This window comes from Astatotilapia calliptera, chromosome 17 (assembly GCF_900246225.1).
Source record: "Astatotilapia calliptera chromosome 17, fAstCal1.2, whole genome shotgun sequence".
Classification (NCBI taxonomy): Eukaryota; Metazoa; Chordata; class Actinopteri; order Cichliformes; family Cichlidae; genus Astatotilapia; species Astatotilapia calliptera.
In genome coordinates, this window is record NC_039318.1 from 18860491 (window position 1) to 18883876 (window position 23386).

At 40.3% G+C, this 23386-nt stretch overlaps 1 protein-coding gene across 3 annotated transcripts; it reads left to right on the plus strand.

Moving 5' to 3' along the window:
• Positions 1–3307: 3307 nt before the first annotated feature.
• On the plus strand, positions 3308–22974 carry tymp (thymidine phosphorylase). 3 transcript variants are annotated; one of them, XM_026148035.1, is made up of 11 exons: positions 3308–3544; positions 15138–15198; positions 16581–16703; positions 16776–16978; positions 17261–17359; positions 18312–18441; positions 18805–18923; positions 19165–19327; positions 20821–21048; positions 21625–21765; positions 21835–22974. In XM_026148035.1, exons 1-11 carry the CDS (start codon positions 3437–3439, stop codon positions 21990–21992), a joined length of 1533 nt encoding a protein of 510 aa, XP_026003820.1. In that variant the 5' UTR covers positions 3308–3436; the 3' UTR covers positions 21993–22974. The 3 variants fall into 3 exon arrangements, with proteins under 3 accessions (XP_026003820.1, XP_026003821.1, XP_026003822.1); XM_026148036.1 differs by having other exon boundaries at positions 16584–16703; XM_026148037.1 differs by lacking the exons at positions 3308–3544; positions 15138–15198 and adding an exon at positions 15245–15989.
• The last annotated feature ends 412 nt before the right edge of the window (positions 22975–23386 follow it).

Genomic DNA, 23386 nt, shown 5'->3' on the forward strand with positions numbered 1-23386 from the left:
TTCAAACTGTTTAACAGCTGAATAATGAAAGCATCAAACTTTATAACAAAGTCCTTTAACAGAAGATTTGATGTCATGATTTTATCCCGTCTTTCCTGTGATGACGCATCTCTTCTGTAGCTTCCTGCACTCTGCCTGGACATCTTCCCCTTTCTTCACTCCTTCTCTTTTTTAAACTAACAGTAAATATTTAAATATCATCTGACATGAAAACGTCATGTGGTTAGCTAGCCAGCTGTCAAAAAGTAGCTATATCTTGATTTATGGAAAATATGGAGGGTAGGTATGAGTAACTCCATGGCTACGATTTACTGTGATGTCAGCACAGCTCCATGACCTTTTTACTCTCACCTGAACAATAGGTGTCAAATCAGGGAAGATTCAGGTTTCCAGTCATGTGACTGTTAACCATGTGACATTAACTTGTTTGCTATTTTGAAATGTATAATGCTGTCTCAAGAGTCTGAGAGACTCATAACCATTGGTAAATAGGAGCACTAGGAAAAATGTGGTTGCTGGCAGTCCAAATGCTGCAGTCACCTTTCATTTGCATGGAAGACGCCAACTTGTCTGCAAACACTTGCCAACTGCTCACCAAGCAGCAGTGAAGCTGTGAAAAGTAAAACTGCAAATGGACACCGTTTTCCTTCAAAGTACAACAACAACAACAACAACAACAACCTTTATTTATAGAGCACATTAAAAGCCTAGGCATACCAAAGTGCTTTACAAAAAAAACAATAAAATAATACAGTTAAGAGCATTAATATCAAATATAATAAGAACAGCAGACAATGTTCACAGTAGAAAGCCACTAATAAAATGGACTGCAGCACATAGATTATAGCAGACCCAGTGCCGCATGATAGAGAACACCAAGAATACAGGAATAGTAAAAAGTTAATGCAATAGGTCGCAGTTAACAGTCAGCATTTAACGGGTAGAAAAGGCAAGTTCAAAAAGATAAGTTTTAAGGCGTGCTTTAAAAGAAAAAATAGAATCAGACTCCCGAATGCCAATCGGGAGGCTGTTCCATAACTCAGGTGCAGCAAAGGCAAACGATCGATCGCCTCTAGATTTCAACCGAGATCTGGGCTGAACTAACAATAACTGCGAGGATGACCTTAAAGCCCTGGCAGGGACATAAGGGTTTAAAGGTTCCTTAAGATAGGTTGGTGCAGTATTATTGATAATTTTAAAAGTAAGCAGCAAAATTTTAAATTGAATACGGTATTTGATAGGCAGCCAATGCAGCTCAGCAAGAACCGGAGTAATATGGTCAAACTTCTTGGTTTTAGTTACAAGCTGACCCTTTTGAAACTTTTACATTAAAGGCAAGTGTTCTCAGTTTCTGGTTTACATCAAACTTTTTCCACATTTTATACCAGTCTGTGAACAGTTGGTGTCTCACATGCACTTACACGAATCTGTAACAGTGTGCTAGTGAACAAAGCTATCACAGGAGATTTTAGTGACCCTGTTCGGGACTGACTTCACAATGACTGCCAGCAACCTCCAGCAACAACTTGCCAACCAGTCAGGGAAACCTCATACCTAGAGGTTGCTAAATGTTATGGACTGCTCTCTCGGCCTGTGTGACTGGGGCCTTACTCAGTGATAAACCTGTGTTTGTCACTCATTTAGTGTTAAAAGCCTTTTCTTACTCTAAATACTCCAATAATAACACACAAAAGACTAAACTTCCCACTGAAACTTTTTCAAACTAACCTAAAAGTAAAGTTTTTAAAAGCTTAAAGTGGCACTGAAAGGAGTAAAGTCACTACAACTGTCATGGTGGATGGAATTAGAGGACTCAGGTCCGAGAGTCCTTGCGAAGTGATGGTGAATTTATTTACAGTGAAAACAAGGCAACAGTTCGACTGTAATCAAAAAGAGCACGGTGACTTCTCCCAGCGTGACAGTGCAATAATAATCCAAAACTCCGTCTCTCGCTGCTCCTCTGTTCCCCGGATCCTGGAGACAGGCGAGAAAACAAACATACAGTAACTAAACTGTTCTCTCACGTTCACAATCTTGAAACACTAACCGCGGCTGCGCTACCCGGCTTAGCTCAACGTTCCAGTGCTGGCTCTCATCCGACCGCACCGGTAATTAGGTCTGGATGTCAAAAGATTAGTAAGTAAGTAAGTAAAGTTTATTTATTAAGCGCTTTTCACAGACAGACAGTCACAAAGCGCTGTACACAAATATTAAAATAAACAATACAATCAATAGACATATACAGTGTAAAAGATCAAATGTAAATAATGTAAAAATATATATATAAAATGAATAGAACAACAAAAGGCTTGTTTGAACAGAAAAGTTTTTAACTGTTTTTTAAAAGAATCCACAGAGTCAAGCAAATGTAATTGTAGTGGTAAACTGTTCCACAGCCTTGGTGCAACAGACTGAAAGGCTCTGTCCCCTTTTGTCTTCCGTCGTGTACGGGGAACAACCAGACTCTGAGTCTGTGAGCGGAGATGACGAGCAGCAGTGTATTTTCTAAGAAGCTTGGATAAATAATCTGGAGCCTGGTCATTTAGTGCTCTGTATGTTAAAACAAGAGTTTCAAAGCGAATTCTAAACTCTATTGGGAGCCAATGTAAAGAATATAAGATGGGAGTAATGTGGGCACGCTTGGTAGAACGAGTTAGTAGTCTGGCTGCTGCGTTTTGTATTGCCTGGAGGAGAGAGAGAGATGATTTATCCAAGCTAGTAAACAGGGAATTACAGTAATCTAAGCGTGATGACACAAATGCATGAGTTTTTCCAGTTCAGCTGAAGAGACCATATGTCGCAGTTTAGAGATGTTTCTTAAATGATAGAAACAGGAACGAGACAAAGATTTTACATGAGAGTCAAGGACTCTAGTAGCAGCCGGCGAAGCGATTAAGCACAGGTGCGGCGGGTCAGCTGCCGTTCTGTCCCACGGCTCCCCGGAAGTACATGTTTCCACATCACAAGAAAGAACACAAACACACACGCACGCACACACACGGAACGGAGAGGAGAAAACAGCAAAAGTGCACAAAAACACAACCCAAACTGGCAGATCGACCGGTGATGACCGTCTGTCTGTGACAACAACAAACTGAAACTAAAGATTTACTGGCAGTGGCTCTAACCGCAGTGCGGGTGACATTATTTGTCAGACAGTGCATTAAAAACTCTCCAAAACACACCAACAGCTGCAGCCATCCACCTGCCACTGCTGCAATAATGCAAGCTTTAAACCGTAATACAGTTTAAACAGGTGAGTTATAAACCTGCGCGTCTCATAGAGTGAAACGTGATGCTGTGAGCTCGCGAGACTCCCAGTGACAGGGATTTAAAACATTTACATTTAAACAAACAGCTCTCAGTAACCTAAAACAAACATACACCATTCAGCGCGGAGGAAGACAACTCCCACATTTCTTCTGACAGGTGCGTCATGGAGGAATCCGACAAACAACCGGATAACCTGACCAAGCGGTCCAACACAACGAGAAAAACCGACTCATCAGCGGATACCGAGGACCTACTCGTACCCGACATGCAGGCAAGTGTGTAGAATCCAACAACAAAAAGCTGGATGTTCTAGCCATGCTTCACCACGAGATCAAAGATTTAAATTCAGTTTCCCCTGCGACCGGAGCGCGCACCGGGCAGCAGCTTCCATTCAACAACTAAACTGTTTTACCTTAGTGAAACAGTGAAAGATGAGTGTCGGTGCATTGCCTACGGTCAGTTTGTGGGTTACAACAGAAAATGACGCATTTATTGTTCTCGGGCGGGATTATTTCAACAACCCGAGGACGTTCGGCCGAATAACAGAGAACCGTGTCTGTGTAAACGCCATCCATACATCCATTCGCTTCCGCTTATCGATTCACATTAACTTTGACGCTGAGTATACGTTCTAAAACCACGCCTGTCCAGGATTTGGACAGGGGAGCAAACTGCGGCAGGGTCAGTCTGATATTATTTGTTTCATATAACTCAAGTCCTCACAGCCCATCTCCATCACACAACACTTTCTCATATATTCATAAACTTTAGGCTACACAGACACACACCCAGATCCCATACTGCACATACATACATCTCCTTAGGAAACACATCTACAAAGTTCACATTCTTTGTGTGGTGCCTGTCACTCTGGTTTCTTGGAATGTGCGCGGTATTCGTTCACAGGTGAAAAGCGCAACAATTCTGGAATATGTCACAAAATGAAAGGTAGCCATTCTCCTCAGGAAACACTTCTACAAAAATCAGAAGAAAGGTACAGGCTCTAATTGAATCTGTCCTTTTCAGCTTGTTATAATAGTAAACAAAGAGGTGTGTCTATCTTGTTACATTTGCTCTAATAGACACAGAAGGTCGATATATAATTATTAGGGGTGCAACGACACTCGTATTGATATAGAATCGTTCATACAGTGCTTTCGGTTCGCATATGTATCAACAATACAAAATTTTTAATTTATTTTATCAACTTTTCTTCTGACAATGCTGTCTGTGTTGAGAGCTCAGTGGACCTGCGTTCGACTACTCCGCCTAGACTGCACTGTCTAGCGCAGATCCACTGAGCACAGCATAAGTCAGAAGCTAAGCTCAGTAGTGATGGGATTTCCGGCTCTTTTTAGAGAACCGGCTCTTTCGGTTCGCCTCACTAAAAAAGAGCCGGCTCTTTCGACTCCGAACCGGCTCTTCAGGTTGTTTTGTTGCTTTCATTTATTTATTATTAGCAATAATATAAAATTATGCACAAAAGGAATTACTAATGTAAAAAAAAGTGGTTTCATTTATATATATATATATATATATATATATATATATATGTGTGGTGGCCCCTAGAGACAAAGCACGTACAAACTCCAAAAAGCGCATACAAACTCCAAACCCCATTTCTAGCATGAACTGAACGTCCAAAACAGAGCTACCAATTAAATTACACAATTGCAAGCATGAAAGCATATGTGTATTGTTTGTGTATTTATACACAAGCATTCATATATAGTCAAATAATAAAGATAAAAAAAATGTTCATTTACCTGTTATTACCACACACCAAATCTGGTCGTTGGTACTTGCTGGCTTGTGTAGCCACTGGGTAACAAAAGCTCAATGCTGCCCCTAGCATCCTGGAGCAGTTCTGTTATCTTTTGTACGTGTTTTGAGTTTTTATGTTTTTCTGAGTTTTTACGTGTTTTGGAGTTTGTACGTGTTTTTACGTGTTTTGGAGTTTGTACGTGTTTTGGAGTTTGTACGTGCTTCAGGGTTCGTACGTGATTTGAAGTTTGTATGTGCTTTGTCTGTAGGGGCCACCGTAAATATACTTTTGTTTATTCACTCCACATGAAATGCAATAAATAAATCATATAATACAAAAATCAACTACTCACATTTAAACTTTTAACTATTTAAATTTTCAGCTTTTTCCTTTTACAAATTTAAAGTGAAACAACACAAAACACTGCAAACCACAACACAATTAAATATAAATTATAATATGAAAACAAAAGGAACATGCATATTCTCTGTCATATGGGCCTGCATGAATAAACTTTCTGAATCCTTTATAATCCGCTACTGAAAATAGTTGTGGATGATTACTATACCTTTCTAATGTGACGTTGTTGTCCCTGGCTCTCTTTCTCTCTCTCTCCCTCCTGGGGCCCGTTCTTCGTACCTCGCTAAGTAAGTTAGCTGGATTTGATTGTTGACGATTTCGCGTGATCTTAGATCGTTCGGTTCCCCGAAGCTCATCCGGGACTTGCTGCCATAGCAACAGAGCCGTAAGCGTAAACCTGCTCGGGAGCAGGTTTACTTTATGTAAACAGGATTAGATCGTGGCCACGCAGGTATGTCCGCTTCATGTATACGAAAGCAACAGCGATATTCCACCACTGTTTCACCATAAATAAATAACATCAATGTAACTAAAGATAATGCAGCACTTGATCCTGTTATTGATGTCACACAGATACATACAGGTCATTTCCTAAAAAAGGGAAATGTACTATTAACATTCTATTACATGTATGTGATTATTACAGATGTAATTCATATTTCAGAGTAGTAATTGCAAATTACTTTGTGTAATCAAGATGAGAGACCACGGCTATAAAAGTGAAGGTGGATTTGGGAAGCCTGTCCGTATATGCGAGCCACCCATTGCGGAAGGTGCAAGATTGATAAGGAGAGTCCTCAGAATTCAGCGTATATTGCAGGATAGACAGGATCCTTTAGCTCAGCGCGACAGTGTGCTCATAGAGAGATATCGATATTCCCGTGAGGGTATTATTTACTTAACCAACTTGTTGACGAGGGGGTGCAGGACCACCACCTGTCTTTTGTTGCTCTGCCCTTTTCTTGGTTGCTGTCATGGACAAACAAACAGATTATTTCAGGGTCTCTTTCCAAGAGACGAAAAGCAATATAAGTGATAACTAGAAAAATTTGCATTTCCTGCGAAAATGCTGTGTGGATGCCTTAATGCTGAAGATGTCGGCTGAAAAAAGCTGAAAAAGTTGAAAAAACAAAAACAAAAAAACATTGCCCTGAGCAGGATTCGAACCTGGCCCTTCTGGTCTAAAGGCAGCGTCTCACCTCAGTGCACCAATCTCTTTCTAACAAACAGAGGTGGATAGACTGACAATTCTGGTGAAATTAGCAGAAGCTGCTTAGAATTGTGCTGATAAGAGGTGAAAAGGCTAAAAACTTTGCAAAAAAGAGGTAAGGAAGCAAAAAGATGAGCTGCAAAGAGATGAATCAGCAGAATTTCTGCTCAAAAGAGTTTTTTCTGAAAACAGCTGAGATTTGTGCTAATAAGAGGTGAAAAGGCTGAAAGTTTTTCAGAAGAGATGAATAAGCAGAATTTGGGCATAAAAGAGGTGAAAATTCTGCTGAAAAGAGTTCAATCAGCAGAATTTCTGCTGAAAAGAGTTGAATGAGCAGTATTCTGCTGAAAAGAGGTTTTTGCTGAAAACAGCTGAAAAAGCTGGTATTTGTGCTGAAAAGTGGTGAAAAAACTGAAAATTGTGCTGAAAAGGGCTGAAAAAGACAGCCGTTAGCACATGATTCTCCTTATGGGGACCTGATATGTTTAATATGCTGCTGAGAATATAGCCCAGAAGAAGCGTATAGTATAGCTTTTATTTTGGAAAGAGCCATTTCTCTGTAATAAACTCTCTTTTCCAAAGATGAGTGATTTCTCGATCAGATAGATAAATTTTTTTTATTACTTTGTTGTTTCAGCAATATTAAATTTAAAAACTGTACTTTTAAGTTAAAATATCTATTCATAATTTTAATAAATGACAAATTAAAAAAGCATGAACATTTTTTTTGTATCGAAAAAAAATCGAATCGTGACACCAAAGTATCGAACCGAACCGTGAATTTTGTGTATCGTTGCACCCCTAATTATTATGTACTATTTCAAACAATATTTTTACAATCATCGATCTGTGTGCTCCTAATAATGATGATCCGGCTTTTTTAAATACAGTTTTCTATCAGAGACTGAAAATGGAAAATGTGACATCATTTCCGGGGTAAAACTGCAAAGAATTGTAGGTACGAGTGGCAAGCGGTAGTAGCGCACGCAGGCTTTCACATGAAAACATTCACACAGCGATAAAAAGAAACACAAAAAATGGCAAGAAGCTGTTGTATTATTAACTGCAATAGCCGGTTGCATGACAGCCACGGGAAGCCGACGGCTAAAGAGATCGTTTTTTATCGGATTACGTCGTGGAAGAGAAATTGTTCAAGCCGTGTTTCCGAAGTAACAAAGAGCTGACGGATGGCCTGGATTGCAGCAATTCGAAGACCAAATATAACGTTCCAGAACACTCCAGCTTACAGGTTAGTCTGATCCAAGCAGTTCCACAAAGGTACGTCTTCTGTTGTTGTTATTACGTAATTTATCATAACATAATTGTTGATGTAGGTTACAAATAAGTCTTATATTGATTTGAATTGAATTTGTTGCGCTATGCTGCTTTGTTCACTGTGGCTTTGCGGGCTAATATTTGTTGTGTTTTGTAGGAAAACCAGCCTACAAAATGCTGGAATGCGATCCAGACTGGGCACCTCTATCAACCTGGGTCATACCGAGTTTAAAGCTGCTACCACAGCGGGATTTGATCGGTTAAGAGAGAGAGCGATATCAAAACAGCCACGAAAAGTCCCGCATACAGTGGGGCAAAAAAGTATTTAGTCAGCCACCGATTGTGCAAGTTCCCCCACCTAAAATGATGACAGAGGTCAGTAATTTGCACCAGAGGTACACTTCAACTGTGAGAGACAGAATGTGAAAAAAAAAAAAATCCATGAATCCACATGGTAGGATTTGTAAAGAATTTATTCGTAAATCAGGGTGGAAAATAAGTATTTGGTCAATAATAAAAATACAACTCAATACTTTGTAACATAACCTTTGTTGGCAATAACAGAGGTCAAACGTTTACTATAGGTCTTTACCAGGTTTGCACACACAGTAGCTGGTATTTTGGCCCATTCCTCCATGCAGATCTTCTCGAGAGCAGTGATGTTTTGGGGCTGTCGCCGAGCAAGACGGACTTTCAACTCCCGCCACAGATTTTCTATGGGGTTGAGGTCTGGAGACTGGCTAGGCCACTCCAGGACTTTCAAATGCTTCTTACGGAGCCACTCCTTTGTTGCCCGGGCGGTGTGTTTTGGATCATTGTCATGTTGGAAGACCCAGCCTCGTTTCATCTTCAAAGTTCTCACTGATGGAAGGAGGTTTTGGCTCAAAATCTCACGATACATGGCCCCATTCATTCTGTCCTTAACACGGATCAGTCGTCCTGTCCCCTTGGCAGAAAAACAGCCCCATAGCATGATGTTTCCACCCCCATGCTTCACTGTAGGTATGGTGTTCTTGGGATGCAACTCAGTATTCTTCTTCCTCCAAACACGACGAGTTGAGTTTATACCAAAAAGTTCTACTTTGGTTTCATCCGACCACATGACATTCTCCCAATCCTCTGCTGTATCATCCATGTGCTCTCTGGCAAACTTCAGACGGGCCTGGACATGCACTGGCTTCAGCAGCGGAACACGTCTGGCACTGCGGGATTTGATTCCCTGCCGTTGTAGTGTGTTACTGATGGTGACCTTTGTTACTTTGGTCCCAGCTCTCTGCAGGTCATTCACCAGGTCCCCCCGTGTGGTTCTGGGATCTTTGCTCACCGTTCTCATGATCATTTTGACCCCACGGGATGAGATCTTGCGTGGAGCCCCAGATCGAGGGAGATTATCAGTGGTCTTGTATGTCTTCCATTTTCTGATGATTGCTCCCACAGTTGATTTTTTTCACACCAAGCTGCTTGCCTATTGTAGATTCACTCTTCCCAGTCTGGTGCAGGTCTACAATACTTTTCCTGGTGTCCTTCGAAAGCTCTTTGGTCTTGGCCATGGCGGCGTTTGGAGTCTGACTGTTTGAGGCTGTGGACAGGTGTCTTTTATACAGATGATGAGTTCAAACAGGTGCCATTCATACAGGTAACGAGTGGGGGACAGAAAAGCTTCTTACAGAAGACGTTACAGGTCTGTGAGAGCCAGAGATTTTCCTTGTTTGAGGTGACCAAATACTTATTTTCCACCCTAATTTACGAATAAATTCTTTACAAATCCTACCATGTGAATTCATGGATTTGTTTTCACATTCTGTTTCTCACAGTTGAAGTGTACCTCTGGTGCAAATTACTGACCTCTGTCATCATTTTAAGTGGGGGAACTTGCACAATCGGTGGCTGACTAAATACTTTTTTGCCCCACTGTATATGTGCCCAAGTGTTGTATTGAAGCAATCAAGTGATGAACAACTGTTTTCCAGTATGTTGTTTTGCAGTGTTGTTGTGTTTTTTTTGTTTTTTTTTTTTGTTGCATTGTTGATTTGTTTTTCACCAAAGCAGCTAATAAAGCACAATGAAATACAATTTTGCGTCTTTCCTGTGAGATTCTATAATAGAATGAAACAATAATGCCAGTTATAAATAAAGACAATAATTGAATGAATTATGAAACTCATTTTTTTCTATTAGATCCGAAAATGTTGTGTAATACTACAACCTGAAATGACAAATAGATTGCGTTGGCCTGTGAAGGAAATAAAGAAAAAAAAATCTAACAACAGCTGTGAAATGGAATAGTCCAAATCACCAAAGTAAACTGGGCGGGGCTTGTTGCAGGGATCTGAAGTTACTAAACATTTTGTGAGTGTATGCACTCACGCTTAGGACCATATAATAATAAATATGTGTGTGATGAAAGTTGGGCAGCACGCTAACATCCTTACTCCACTCTGTATGCTCGTATGGGTCTAACACTTTCACGCCTTTGATTTTTTTCCTCGTACTTTTTTTTTGTCTTTTCATCAAGTCTGTCTTTGTAAGGACCTGCCGTGTTCTCCGTCGTTTTGTACATAACTGTTTTTGGGGCAAATAAAATGCAAGTAGAGGTTAAAACCGCAGAATTAATGATTATCGGTGCTGGAAATACTAGCGCTTGATGCAGTGTTTTGATTTTGTTGCTACTGGTACCTACAATGCAATGCGCGAAAGTCACGTGACCTTACTGCAAACTCGTATTAAACCCTTTGAGCGCTCCAGTAATTCAGCTAATATAGCACATTTACAGTCTGCCCGAATAATACATGAATATATGGAAGATTTTAGTGTTTGTGATGTCTGGAGACTCAGAAATGAAGCAAACAGGAATTATACTTTTCTTCTTTTTCTTTTTTTTTTAGTAAAGTGTGCATGTTAGTCCCCATAGGGAAATAGTTCCTCTGCATTTAACCCATTCACCCAGTGAAGCAGTGGGCAGCCACCAATGCAGCGCCCGGGGAGCAGCGTGTAGGGACGGCACCTTGCTCAGGGGTACCTCAGGGTAGCCGTTCAGTGGAGTCGAACCCCTGACCTTCCGATCATGGGGCCACCACTCTACCTACTGAGCTATCCCTTCTGTATATCAATCTTTTTCAGGAATATATTTTTTTCATAGGAGTAATTCTATCATTGAAAAAACAACTTCTAGAATACACCCTATTACAATAAGTGAGCATGCACCCATATCCTTAACTTATAAGATAAGCGATAAGATAAGACTTTATTGATCCTGCAGTGGAGGGATTAATGCATTACCGCAGCTCAGGTAAAGATAGCAGAATTGATCCCATTTTAAATCATCTCATAAAGTTTAATATCACCCTTTTAATGGATTCAGAATTTGATAAATTTATAAGGGAAGAGTGGAAAGTGGAACAGAAAGTAGAACACGATATTGAGGGAAAAAATAAATATCTAACAAGCAGATATGCAACAAATCCAATCAAACAAACATGGAAAGAACTGCAAAATGTTAAATTACAACTAGACAGTGTTGGGGAGTAATGGAATACATGTACCGGCTTTAGGTATTTAAAATACAAAATATGAGTAACCATATTCCATTGCAGTTGCCGTTTAAAAAGGTGGTATTCAGAGTACTGTTACTTTGTTGAAATAAAGGGATTACACAGTGGTCTTTTCCTGTTTAATATGTTAGGCTATGCCCTCTCTATTTTTGGTAATTCCACGCCGGTGGAAACCCAAACAAAACACACATTAAGAGGCTCTAATGCCTGTGTCTCATGATGTGAAGAAATATTTTTAAAAATTGTTATTCAGAAAATTATTTAATATGAAGGCAATAGGCAGAGTGTTACAGGCAAAGCCCTAAAGAATGTAGACTCATGGGCAGTGTAGTCCGTGCTGCAGGGAGAGTGGACTGCCATTAGTGATGTGCGGATCGATCTTGAAATATCGATTCCTCCGATACCAGTCATTTATGTTCTAGAACCGATTCTCACATTAAATATCGATATTTTTAGTAATTTAGGGTTAATTTGTAGTTTATCATTAACAGCAACACGGTGGAAAGAAACTATAACATTCGGATTGTCTACATTCAAAGGAACTACTTCCTCTTCCGCCTTTCATAGTCATGTGCGAAATACGGCTGTATAAATGTCTGCAGCCCCTTGGCTCGCGCACTCACAACAATGGCTGAGCGTAATTGTGTGGACGTATTTTACCTCCACAAACAGCTGAGACATGGTTTGCGATACATGTGGCAAAAAAGTGCTCCAAGAGTGAGGTGTTGTGGCCATACTTGCCAACCTTGAGACCTCAGAATTAGGGAGACATTCAAAAGGGCTGTTGGGGGGGGGGGGGGTGATAAATACATTTTACAGTGTTTATTTATCGGATAAAATACGTTAAATGTCACCGTTATTATTAGCCGGCCTGGAAACAGCGGGGGGTGTCCAAATTCAGAGGCTGCTTCCACCTGAGGACCCGCCCTTCGCGGTCTAAAGAAAGCCGGGTAGTACGTCACGAGCTCCCTCGGTGGAGTGAAACAGCCGCCTGCTCCTTGCCATCTAAAATATAACCGGGCGCTGGCGTAAACTCTCGACCGTCTCACACTTTCTTTAATTAGTTTTCTGTTTGATGTTTATTCAGCTGTGTGAAAACCCCGGAGGAACCCTCCTGAGGGATTAATAAAGTTAAATTGAATTTAATCTAATCTAATAACTTTAATCTCAGCCAATCCGATTTACTCACGAACAAATAAAACACTGAAAAAGCCAACCAATAACATTTTTAAGTTATCAAAGTGACTTATATATCATGTTTAACCCGAGTAGTGAAAGACCGCGGGGGTTTGAAAACAATGTGTCGATCGGCTCAGATATTTGAAGTTTACACAGCTACATTCTCACCTGAAAACATGTTAAAAGTTGTTTGTTTTTTTTGCGACCCAGAAAGAGAAATAAGAGTAATATTAAAACTAAGTAGCTGCCGCCATTGTTGGAAACTGGAATTAGCTCGGCCGCGCTCCGTGAGAGACGTCTGTCTCGCCCTAGCAGCACCTGTCCCTCTCCTCCTCTTCAGTTCGTCTCAACATACGCTCGTCATATTCTGTGATATGATTTACTCTAAGGTGTTTGACAAGGTTAGTGATGTTGCCACAACCATACATGCCAACCCTCCCGATCTTTCCGGGAGAATCCCGGAGCCACCATTCTCCCGAATTTCCACCCTTTAGTGCTGCAGGCAGGCAGGTGTTCAAATAGCGCACAACTTCAGTTTTTTTATTTCTATATGATGAACTCTGCATTATTAAGTGATAAGAACAAGTAATCCGATGTCGTGTAATCATTATGACGCTATAATTTGAGATACACTAAATAAAATATGTTTTTGCATAAAGTATCGGTATCGGATCAGTATCATCGATACCACCCTGAATATTACTTGGGATCGGATCGGAAAGGAAATCAGTGGTATCGCACATCACTAACTGCCATACCCGTTATGTGTCTGTGAGGGAGAGGAGGGAGAAAAAGGAGAGTCGAACAGTACGAGTTGTCACCGAGCAGAAACAGGAGATGAAAGCATGTAAATATAATAATAACCACTGCAGCCAAAGTAAGTTTAAGTAAGCTATTAAGACTCGACTGTACACCGTGTTCGCGTTTTCCTCTGAAACAATAAGTTCTGTTGGAGCAGCCTTTCAACACCTCTCTCTGTCTCTCACTAGCAAAGTTGACCCAGACAACAAAGTAAAGCTAGTTTTTGGCTACAAGCCCGACAGGAACCCAACGTATTAGCCAGAGGTCCCTTTACTACGGTTTGGGGCGCGGACCTGTTTTATATACGCACGGAATAGTTTTTTATATGAGATCGCTGCAAAAAGTGCAGCCTTACCTTAAGATATATTAAGATTTAAAATTCTAGTTGGTATTGGTATGGCGAGTATCCTTCAGTAATAGTAATAAATCACACAGCAACATTCATGTGGTTGTAAAAAGCTTGATAACATATTAAGTAATCCAAAGTATTCCGTTATGTTTGGGAGCATGTATTCTGTAATCTGTAATGGAATACATTTTAAAAGTGACCTTCCCAACACTGCAACTAGATTACATTTTATCACAAAAAACAGAATCTCTTCGACAGTGAATGCAACAATACTGGGACGGGAAATCAATAATACTTACTATTAAGTATTACTACTACTTTTACCGTTATTTCTATTCTGCTGAAAATAAACCTAATCACCTCTATCTGCCAGGGACTTACACTGTGCTCTAAACCAAATGCCTAATGGCAAGGCACCAGGCCTGGATGGATTCCCTGCTGAATTTCTGAAACATTTCTGGTCCGTGTTATCTCCACTATTCTTCATAACTGGCACAGAAATAAAAACAAAAAAACTAAAAAAACAGTCTAATCCCTCCCCATATGAAAACGGCAGCAATAAAATAGTTACTAAAAACAGAAAACGACGCTACCAGCCTTTGTCACTAATTAATACCGACATTAAAGTTATTCCTAAAGCACTTTCATCTAGATTAGAAACAGTTCTGCCCTCAATAAATCATAATGACCACACAGGATTCATCAAAGGCTCACATGTCAAAAAATTTTTTAGTACGACTTTGGAGCTGCACCGCTTGATGGATTGTCGGAGCATTACGGCTACCGAGGAGCCTCGCGTAGTAATACGCACTGTGCTTCAACGTAATATTACCGTATTATGTGTGTATAAGCACCATAAATGGCACCTGAAGCGGATTTCAAACTCCAGGCTGTCAGTCACGCAGTAGAAGTTGGGAACAGAGCTGTACAACAGGCAGGGAAAAAAATCCATGCTCCTTTTGAAGGAAAGTTTAAAATGAAGAAACAAACGTCCGGAGGCAATTATTACAGTTAAACTAAACTTAAAATACCTTTAGTTATTCCGAACTTCTCGTAACTCGCACATACTTTCATATCCTTACAGCACATACAGAAAATGTTCAGAACAAAATAAAAGTAAAGTATTTAAAATAGTAAAAGCGGAAGGAAAAGGAGCCCAAAAACTGAAACCGAAATACAAGAGGACCCGTCTGAACCGATAACAGCTGCCTGCACGTGACACACAAATAAACAGATCGTCTGTAAACACACAGCACATGAACTTCACTTAGTGGGGACATTTGTCAGCTTTTTTTTTCTCTGAATGACCAAATCAGAGGTCAAAGGTTAGTGGCTCACTCGTTTTCCTCTCCCTGCTCTCCTATTGACTGACAGACTCACTTTATGAAGGACCACGGGGTCGATGCCACTTCACAGACTGCAAACATCAGACCAGGTACTGTACTCTGACTCTGTCTTACTCTCATAACAGGGATGTTTTCCTCTTCTTCAGAGCTGAACTGTTAAATTTTACCTGTGGTTAGAGGTCGGTATGGTTAACAGAAAATCTGCAGGGGCTGAATGGATTAAGGCTGTTTGTTAATAAGTTTTTAAAGTGTTCATTATTGTTCCTATGGTTGTTTTAGAGTTTAAACAGATGCGCTGATTGGTTGGTTTATTTGAGAATTCAGAAGGTAGAGAAGAGGAAGTGGAGACAATAAAAGCAAAAACAAGTCACAGGCTTTATTTTGCTAATTAGGTGCCAAACACATGTATTATTATTGTTCTTTTGCCTGTAACGTGATGATTTGTTAAATCTCCCCGATGTTTCTGTGTGATACAGATAAGGAGCTGAATGTCTAAAGTGACTAAAACCTTTGCACAGTACTGAACTTTCACCAGCAGAGCCACCTCTGACTTTATGAGTCCAACAATAAACTGGAGTCATGGCAGTACTGGTCCTTTGAGTCACAGAGGGTGTATAAAAGATTTACAGCTGGCTAAAAAATAATGATAATATCAAAAATAACAAAGCTAGCTGGCTATTAATTTTTTTCTGCCTTTGCAAAAGAAGTGAGTCTGTGAAAGATTTTTTGCTGGGGGAACTAGATGCTCATCCTGATGTTGTTTCTGCTGAGTCCATTTATAGCTGCTGCACACACACACACACGCACACACACACAGAGAGAAACTTGCCATCGTGCTGCTGCGCTGTTAATCTGCATTGCACCAGAAGCTGGCTGTGTGGTAAGCATTTCGATTACAAAGTGCTGCAGAGGAAGCAGAGGTGATGTATGAAACAGCTTTATGTAGGACAGGTGGCTTTCCACCAGCTTCTTCAGAAAGATGATTCAGAGGAACAGGGCGTGTGACTGGCTGTTTTACACAATTAGTGCTGAGTTAATTAATTGTGCAAGTTTTAACTTTTATTCCTGAAAAGAATTGTTTTTTGATGCTTTTTTACTTTATATACTATTTTTTATTACTTAATTGTCAATTAAGTACATAAAATTTGAACTTTTTAATCTTTTAGGAAAGTCAGTAACAGAAACTCTCCATGTTGATATATTTGTCTTTATAAAATGAGAAAGATGATGTGGCAGCTCAAACAGATTGATTCCTGTTTTAATGCCTTAACTCAAACTGTGTTGCCTTCTCAGTACTGCTAAGAGGTTAATCTACTTTGTTTGTTTCAGTTTTTTTGGCCCTGTCTTTTAAAATCCAGAGAAAAAGGAAAAACAAGTACACAGGAAAGAACTATTAATAAAACCAGATCCTGGTCACTGAATGATTGAAAATTTTTAGGTCTCAACAGACTTGTAATGTTTTTACTTCTAGCAGACATGATAACAATCCCAGATCTGATCAGGAAGAAGAGGGATGGAGGACAGTTAAGTGATGACGAGATCAAAGCCTTCATCCAGGCCGTTAAAGAGAAAACCATTCAGGACTCTCAGACAGGTACAAACCATCTGACATGCATTCACATTTCCTCCTTTGCATCTTTAACGTCTCCCACTCTTTGTATTTAAGGGGCCATGCTGATGGCTATTTGGCTGAATGGGATGGTCTCCGCCGAGATTAAGGCCCTGACCCGAGAGATGATGTCATCGGGAGAAGTGATGGAATGGCCCGATGAGTGGAAAAATTTCATGGTGGACAAACACTCGACTGGCGGGGTGGGAGATAAAGTCAGTCTGGTGTTAGCGCCAGCGCTAGCTGCCTGCGGCTGTAAGGTATAGACTTTAACGATGAAATCTGATTGGTTAAAACGTTAAAGTGAACCCATTCTGTTCATGCCCAGCTGGACTGCGCTAGATTTACATGATTAATATTATTTTAGACTGGGACACAGTGCAGCCCCCTGGTTCTGTTTAAGCTCCTCCCCTTTTAAACAAACTTCTTGTGATTTGTTACCCCACATTAGTAGAAGGTGATTTACTTGGGTGGGTGTGTCTTCCTTTTCTCAAAATGTGAGATTACCATATTAGGAATATTAATTCAGTCCATGTCCACAGGTTCCTATGATCAGTGGGCGGGGCTTGGCTCATACAGGAGGAACTCTTGATAAACTGGAATCAATTCCAGGATTCAAGGTGGAGCAATCAAGAGAGCAGGTGAAGCAATCTGTTCTGGCTCACATATATTTACATATAGTTTTAAAAATTAATAGTTTTAACTTTTAATAAATGTCAGCAAAATGTTACTCTGGGGGGAAAACACACTGAAGCACTTTGCGCACCCCCTGGTGGGCCATGAGGGTACTGCATGTGATTCACAAGAGCTCAATTACAATAAATATACTTAAAAATCTTTTTTTTTATATCAAATATTTTTGATTTTATGAGGTAAATAACCACTGGTCCACTGGAGTGGGCGGTTCAATTTGCCAACTACCAATGAGAGCGAAGGATACTGTTGGCTCACATAACAGAGTTGCCAGGCAACTAGACCCTGGAACAAGTGAATAACTTCCTGTGTCGCCTCTTTAGGCTCACGTGAGGATCATTGATTAAGTTATATTAAAAGTTTTAGGCTCTAAAGATTTTCAGATATTAAATTGGGCTCAAGGATGGCATAGACTGTATATAATAGATGGATATAGCCACAGTGACAAACACTAAATACTGCAACACTGCATGCTCATTGGCTCACCTCTTGTCAGTCACATGTCATTGGCGAATGAGGATGAGACTTTTTAAAGTGTCTTTTTTTTTAATTATTCAAGAGTCGAATCTATTGACTGAGACCATTTACTCAAAAGGAAAGAATTTCCTAATAGTCAAAATAAAGTGAGTAAGTCTCTTCTGTTTAACCACCAGAGGAGTCGCCCCCTGCTGGCTCTTAAAAAAAAACTAAACAGATGAAACTATTGACTGTTTGGGGAAACAAGGACACTGACATCTTTACTGAAATTTGTTAATTAATTCCAATGGTAGCTCTTGTGATAAGGGTACAAAAATAACAGAAAATTAAATATTTAAATTCATAAATAAATAAAACTACATACGGATAATAAAGAGTGATAAATACTCAAAGTCATTCTCTGATTCAGCTGTTCTTCTCCAGATCCTGGAGATCCTGGACTCAGTGGGCTGTTGCATTGTGGGTCAGACAGAGACTTTGGTTCCTGCAGATCGAGTCCTGTACGCTCTGCGGGACATCACCAGCACCGTGGACAGTTTACCTCTGGTTACTGGTAAAAACTGGGATTAGTGCTTCAAGAGCCAAAAACCCTTTTTTTGTGTTGTTTTTTTTTTTTTTTTTGAGAAATTTAAGCTTTTCCACCCGTGTGTTGCGAGGGTCAGGGGACCCGACACACAGGCGGAAAGGATTTAGACTTTCTTTACTTGATATGTGAGCCCAATCAGCCTTCGGGGGAGGGTCATTTCTACCTGAACATAAGTTTGAGCGGTTATAGCATTATGCCCATTTAAACTGATGAAAAGAACCAGATCTTTTGATACCCACATAAAACTGGTGTCCAGCACCTGGCTGGATTTTGCCGTGGATATCCGTGTTTTTTCTAGTCAGCTTACAGCCGTCTGTGCTGTTTCTGCAGGTTCGATCATCTCAAAGAAAGGAGCCGAGTCTCTGTTTGCTCTGGTGCTGGATGTCAAGTTTGGACGAGCTGCTATCTGCAAAGACTTGGAAAGTGCTACAGAACTAGCTCAGATGCTAGTGAGTACAACAACAATTCAAATATTTCACCATAAAAGAGGGAGGGAGGGATGTGAAACATCTGTGCATGGAGTGATGCAGCAACACAACATTGAACCACAGGGGAGATAATATTGGGTTTATTACAGGTTATTTTAATCCAAACTCAGAGGTTTAATTTACAGCGCAGCGTCCAATGCCACAGCCCGTTAATGGCAAAGCTGACCTCAAATTTGGATTTCGCTGTTTATTTTTCTTTCAGGTGGAAGCAGGAAACGGCCTGGGCATATGTACAGCAGCTGTGCTCAGCGGCATGAACAGTACGATCGGTCGATGTGTGGGAAACAGCGTGGAGGTGATCGAATCTCTGGAGACGCTGAAGGGAAACGGACCCGATGACCTGATGGAGCTGGTCACGACTCAGGGTGATGACGTCGCTCAGCAGCTCTCGTCTGTCAGGGTTTGATCACCAAAGTAACAACGTGTCTTATCCGAGGCATTAAAAAGGTCCTGAACCCCAAAGGAACACCACTTTATTAGGAACACCTGTGGCCATTTTATTAGAGACACATACCCTGTGGTCAATTTATTAGGACCACCTGTGGCTCTCTAAATGCAGGAAGCATCTGAACCATTTCAAAGTGGCAACTGTTTTTATTAGCACACCCATGGCCACTTTATTAAGTACAGCTGCGGTCTAATAACGTTGCAGCATCTCTTTTGTGCCACCTGCCTGTTTACCTCTTCTAGCAGCAAGCCAGATAATTTGCAGTGTCGAGTTAACATTAAAGATTATGGATAAATAACATGTATCTTATCTTCATTCTTCTCCTAGCTCTATATAGTTTTAAATATTGCACTCCATACAGATGCCCTCTGATTAAGAAAAAGAAAATTATTATTTTACACGGTATGCAGCCCCTCAGTTTACCTCCCGTCTCTTTAAGGTCCTCCTCCCTAAAAGCCTACTTTGTTCTGACTGATCAGTTTCTGGCAGTCTACCGAGGAGCAGCACCCAATGCTTGTGAGCTGTACTGCTTGTATTTTTTGGACTTTGTACCCACAGGAACTACTGCCACATAATTCTTTATCTTTTTTTAAAACTCTGAACTTGTTTAATATTGCAGATCCGCATTAACTTGCTAATGGGGATTTGCCGCATTAATGAGGTTATGGTGTTAATGCTGACAGAACTAATCTAAACCTGTAACTTTCTTTATACATCCATCCATCCATCTTCATCCGCTTTATCCGAGGCCGGGTCGCAGGGGCAGCAGCCTAAGCAAAGAGGCCCAGACCTCCCTCTCCCCAGCCACCTCCTCCAGCTTATCTGGGGGAACTCCAAGGCGTTCACAGGCCAGCCGAGAGATATAATCTCTCCAGCGTGTCCTGGGTCTGCCCCGGGGCCTCCTCCCTGTGGGGCATGCCTGGAACACCTCACCCAGGAGGCGCCCAGGGGGCATCCTTGTCAGATGCCCGAACCACCTCAACTGGCTCCTTTCCTTTATACATGAAAATTAAAATTAGAAAACGCAGAACAGCCTCTCCTTTGTGAATATCAGAGACATGACAAGAATCTCATTGTTACCTTTGTTATAGAGTCCTAGTGAATATTACCCTTAGATGAGATAACCCGTTCTATAATGATGATAATAATTTTTTTGCTATAGCTAATAAGAAAAATAGACCACTTGGGTTTAAAATTAAAAAACAAACAAACACTTAATTCTGACAGCTGTAAAAACATCATGGGAATCTAAACCCACTGCATGCACACCTTTACAGACAACAACTTGCTTTAATTTTAGTCTATTTTTAAGTTTATTTAATTTTACACTGGTGTAAAAATTTCCCTTTAGGTACATTTAAAAAAGAAAGCATGATAAATATTTAAAATGTGTTTTGTCTGTGTTTGTAGGCGGCTTGTTGCTCGTGATGACTGGTCTAGTGTCTGACCTATCAGAAGGCAGAAAGCAGATTTCCGAAGCTGTGGTTGGTGGAGCAGCGCTGTCAAAGTTCCAGGCCATGATGGAGGCTCAGGGCGTGAACAGCGACACAGCTCAGCTGTTGTGCTCCACCAACGCAGATTACTACAGCGTCCTGAGAAAAGCGAAGCATCAGCTGGAACTGAAGGCTCCTGCAGACGGTAAAGCCAATAAAATGCCTCCATTCACTGTTGATGCATTCAAAGACACACTCAGGAAATATGAACTACCTGCACTTACAAAGAAAATTTATCATGTTTAGGAATCTAAAGAAACTAACAAACACAGCTATCTTTGATGACACGGGAACTTTTATGCTGAAGCGCAGGTTGTTACACAGTTTGTGATTATAGTTACATTTGGGGTTTGTTTTAAGAGAATTTGTTACCAACACAAATTAGACAAGAACTGCACTGAAAATCAGTGGCAGGAGGTCTGATGTAGAGATGAATCCAAATTTGAACATTTTGGTTTAAATAGTCAATATGAACAAAAAGAGGTACAACAGTGAGGGTCTGCAGCCATCAGTAAAACACGGTGGAGGCTCAGTCATGGTTTGGGGCATTTCAGCCAGTGGCGCTGTGGATGTTGTCAATACTGATGGAAATATGAACACAGAAAAGTACAGTCAGAGTTTGATCCAAAAAGTAATCCCAACACATGCACTTGCACATGTGTACTTACATATGTGAGCCCTCGTATTTGATAACATGTATTTTTACTGTGTCTTCCTGCAGGTATCGTTTTGGAGATTGACGGTTTGGTTTTAGCTCAGGTGCTTCACAGATTGGGTGCAGGGCGATCAAAGGCTGGAGAGCCTGTCAATCACAGCGTGGGGGCGGTGCTACTGGTGTCTATAGGTCAGAGGGTCACAAAAGGTAAGAGGCTGTTGCTACTGCTGCTGATGGTGTGAGGGACATCCTCCTGATGGAGTCGTGTGTTTTCAGGCGACCCGTGGCTGCGGCTCCATTATGAGGATCTGGCGCTGACCCCAGACCAGAGGAATCACCTCGAGAGCGCCCTGACTGTGGGAGCAGACAAAAAAATACAAACACAACAGAAACACACTTTGGTGGAAAAGATACTACCTGAGAAATACCAGTGATTCTTGAGATAAGGGACAAAACATGTCCGCCAGATAAAACCCAATTTGAGGGTTAAAAATATGCATACAAGACTGACTGAAAGAAAAACCAAGGCAATGTTTATACAACAAAATTATGATTTTGCATTTTTTATACATATACATTTATTTTAAATGGTACAATACATTACCAGTACCTTAAAAATCCATTGTCCAGAAGCAGGTGTGATAACATTAAAATACAGAAAAAAAATTAAAAGTAATTCAAAATGTAAACATCATGGCTCTCGTCACTAAATATTTAAGTCAATATCTTATATAATATCAAAATATGCAATTGAAAATTTATTTTTACATATTTTTTAAGTGATTAAAATTGTGTCCAGAGTTTTTGTCAACACCATCAGATTTTTTTTAAAAGTACAAAAAAATCAGGAATTATTGTGGTTAGCTTACACTCTGAGGACCCCTTTACCACTTCCTGTTTGATACACATGCCATGAGGTCACTGCTGTGATAAGGTTTTTTTGTTTTTTTATTTCATTTATCACATACCTTTCTGAGAAAACCCTGTGTCACAACCATAGTGTGTCAACACCAAAGTCGATGAAATGCAAGATTTAAGTATCTTTTTTATAAAAAGCTTAATTTAGGTAGATTGTAGAGGCCATAAGCAAATGATGCAAAACAAGATGGCTTTTGTCAGAAAAACATGTGTTATGAGAGAAAGTAGGGTGTCAACACCATCAGGATTTTTGCCTGACAGTGTTGACCCATTTCCAGTGGTGTTGACAAATGCCACAAAAGTGTCCCATTCACTAATTATATTAAGTTCTTTTAATTAATATTTCAGTCATATTACTTTCTGTGTATTTTACTGATATTTCTGCTTTACAGATGTGTTGAATATTATCGAATTTGCCTTATCTCGAATCTCATTGTTTATGTATACTATGTCTATGAAGCGCCTTGAGGCGACTCTTGTTGTGATTTGGCGCTATATAAATAAAATTGAATTGAATTGAAATTGAACTTTATTATTCCTGTAGGAAAATGCTTAGTTCTCTGCATTCAACCCATTCACTCAGTGATGCAGTGGGCAGCTACCAATCGAGGATAGCCGCTGTTTGTTGGATTTGAACACCCAACCTTCCATCATGTGGCATCTACTGAGCTAGCTGTGCCCCAAGAGCTGATCTTTAAGTGATGATGGATGAATCCTGCTTCTGGGCCCAAACTACTCTATTTATTAAGGCTGTTGTGCTTTTAACATGTTTTATTGCTTTTTATCTTGTTCTATTTAATCTGAACAAGCCCCTAAAAACAGTCAGTGATCACTGTCAGCCTAACCATCAGAAACCCTTGCATTACCTTTTATCGAGTGGAAAAAATTTAGCGTCCATCCTCCAGCTTCA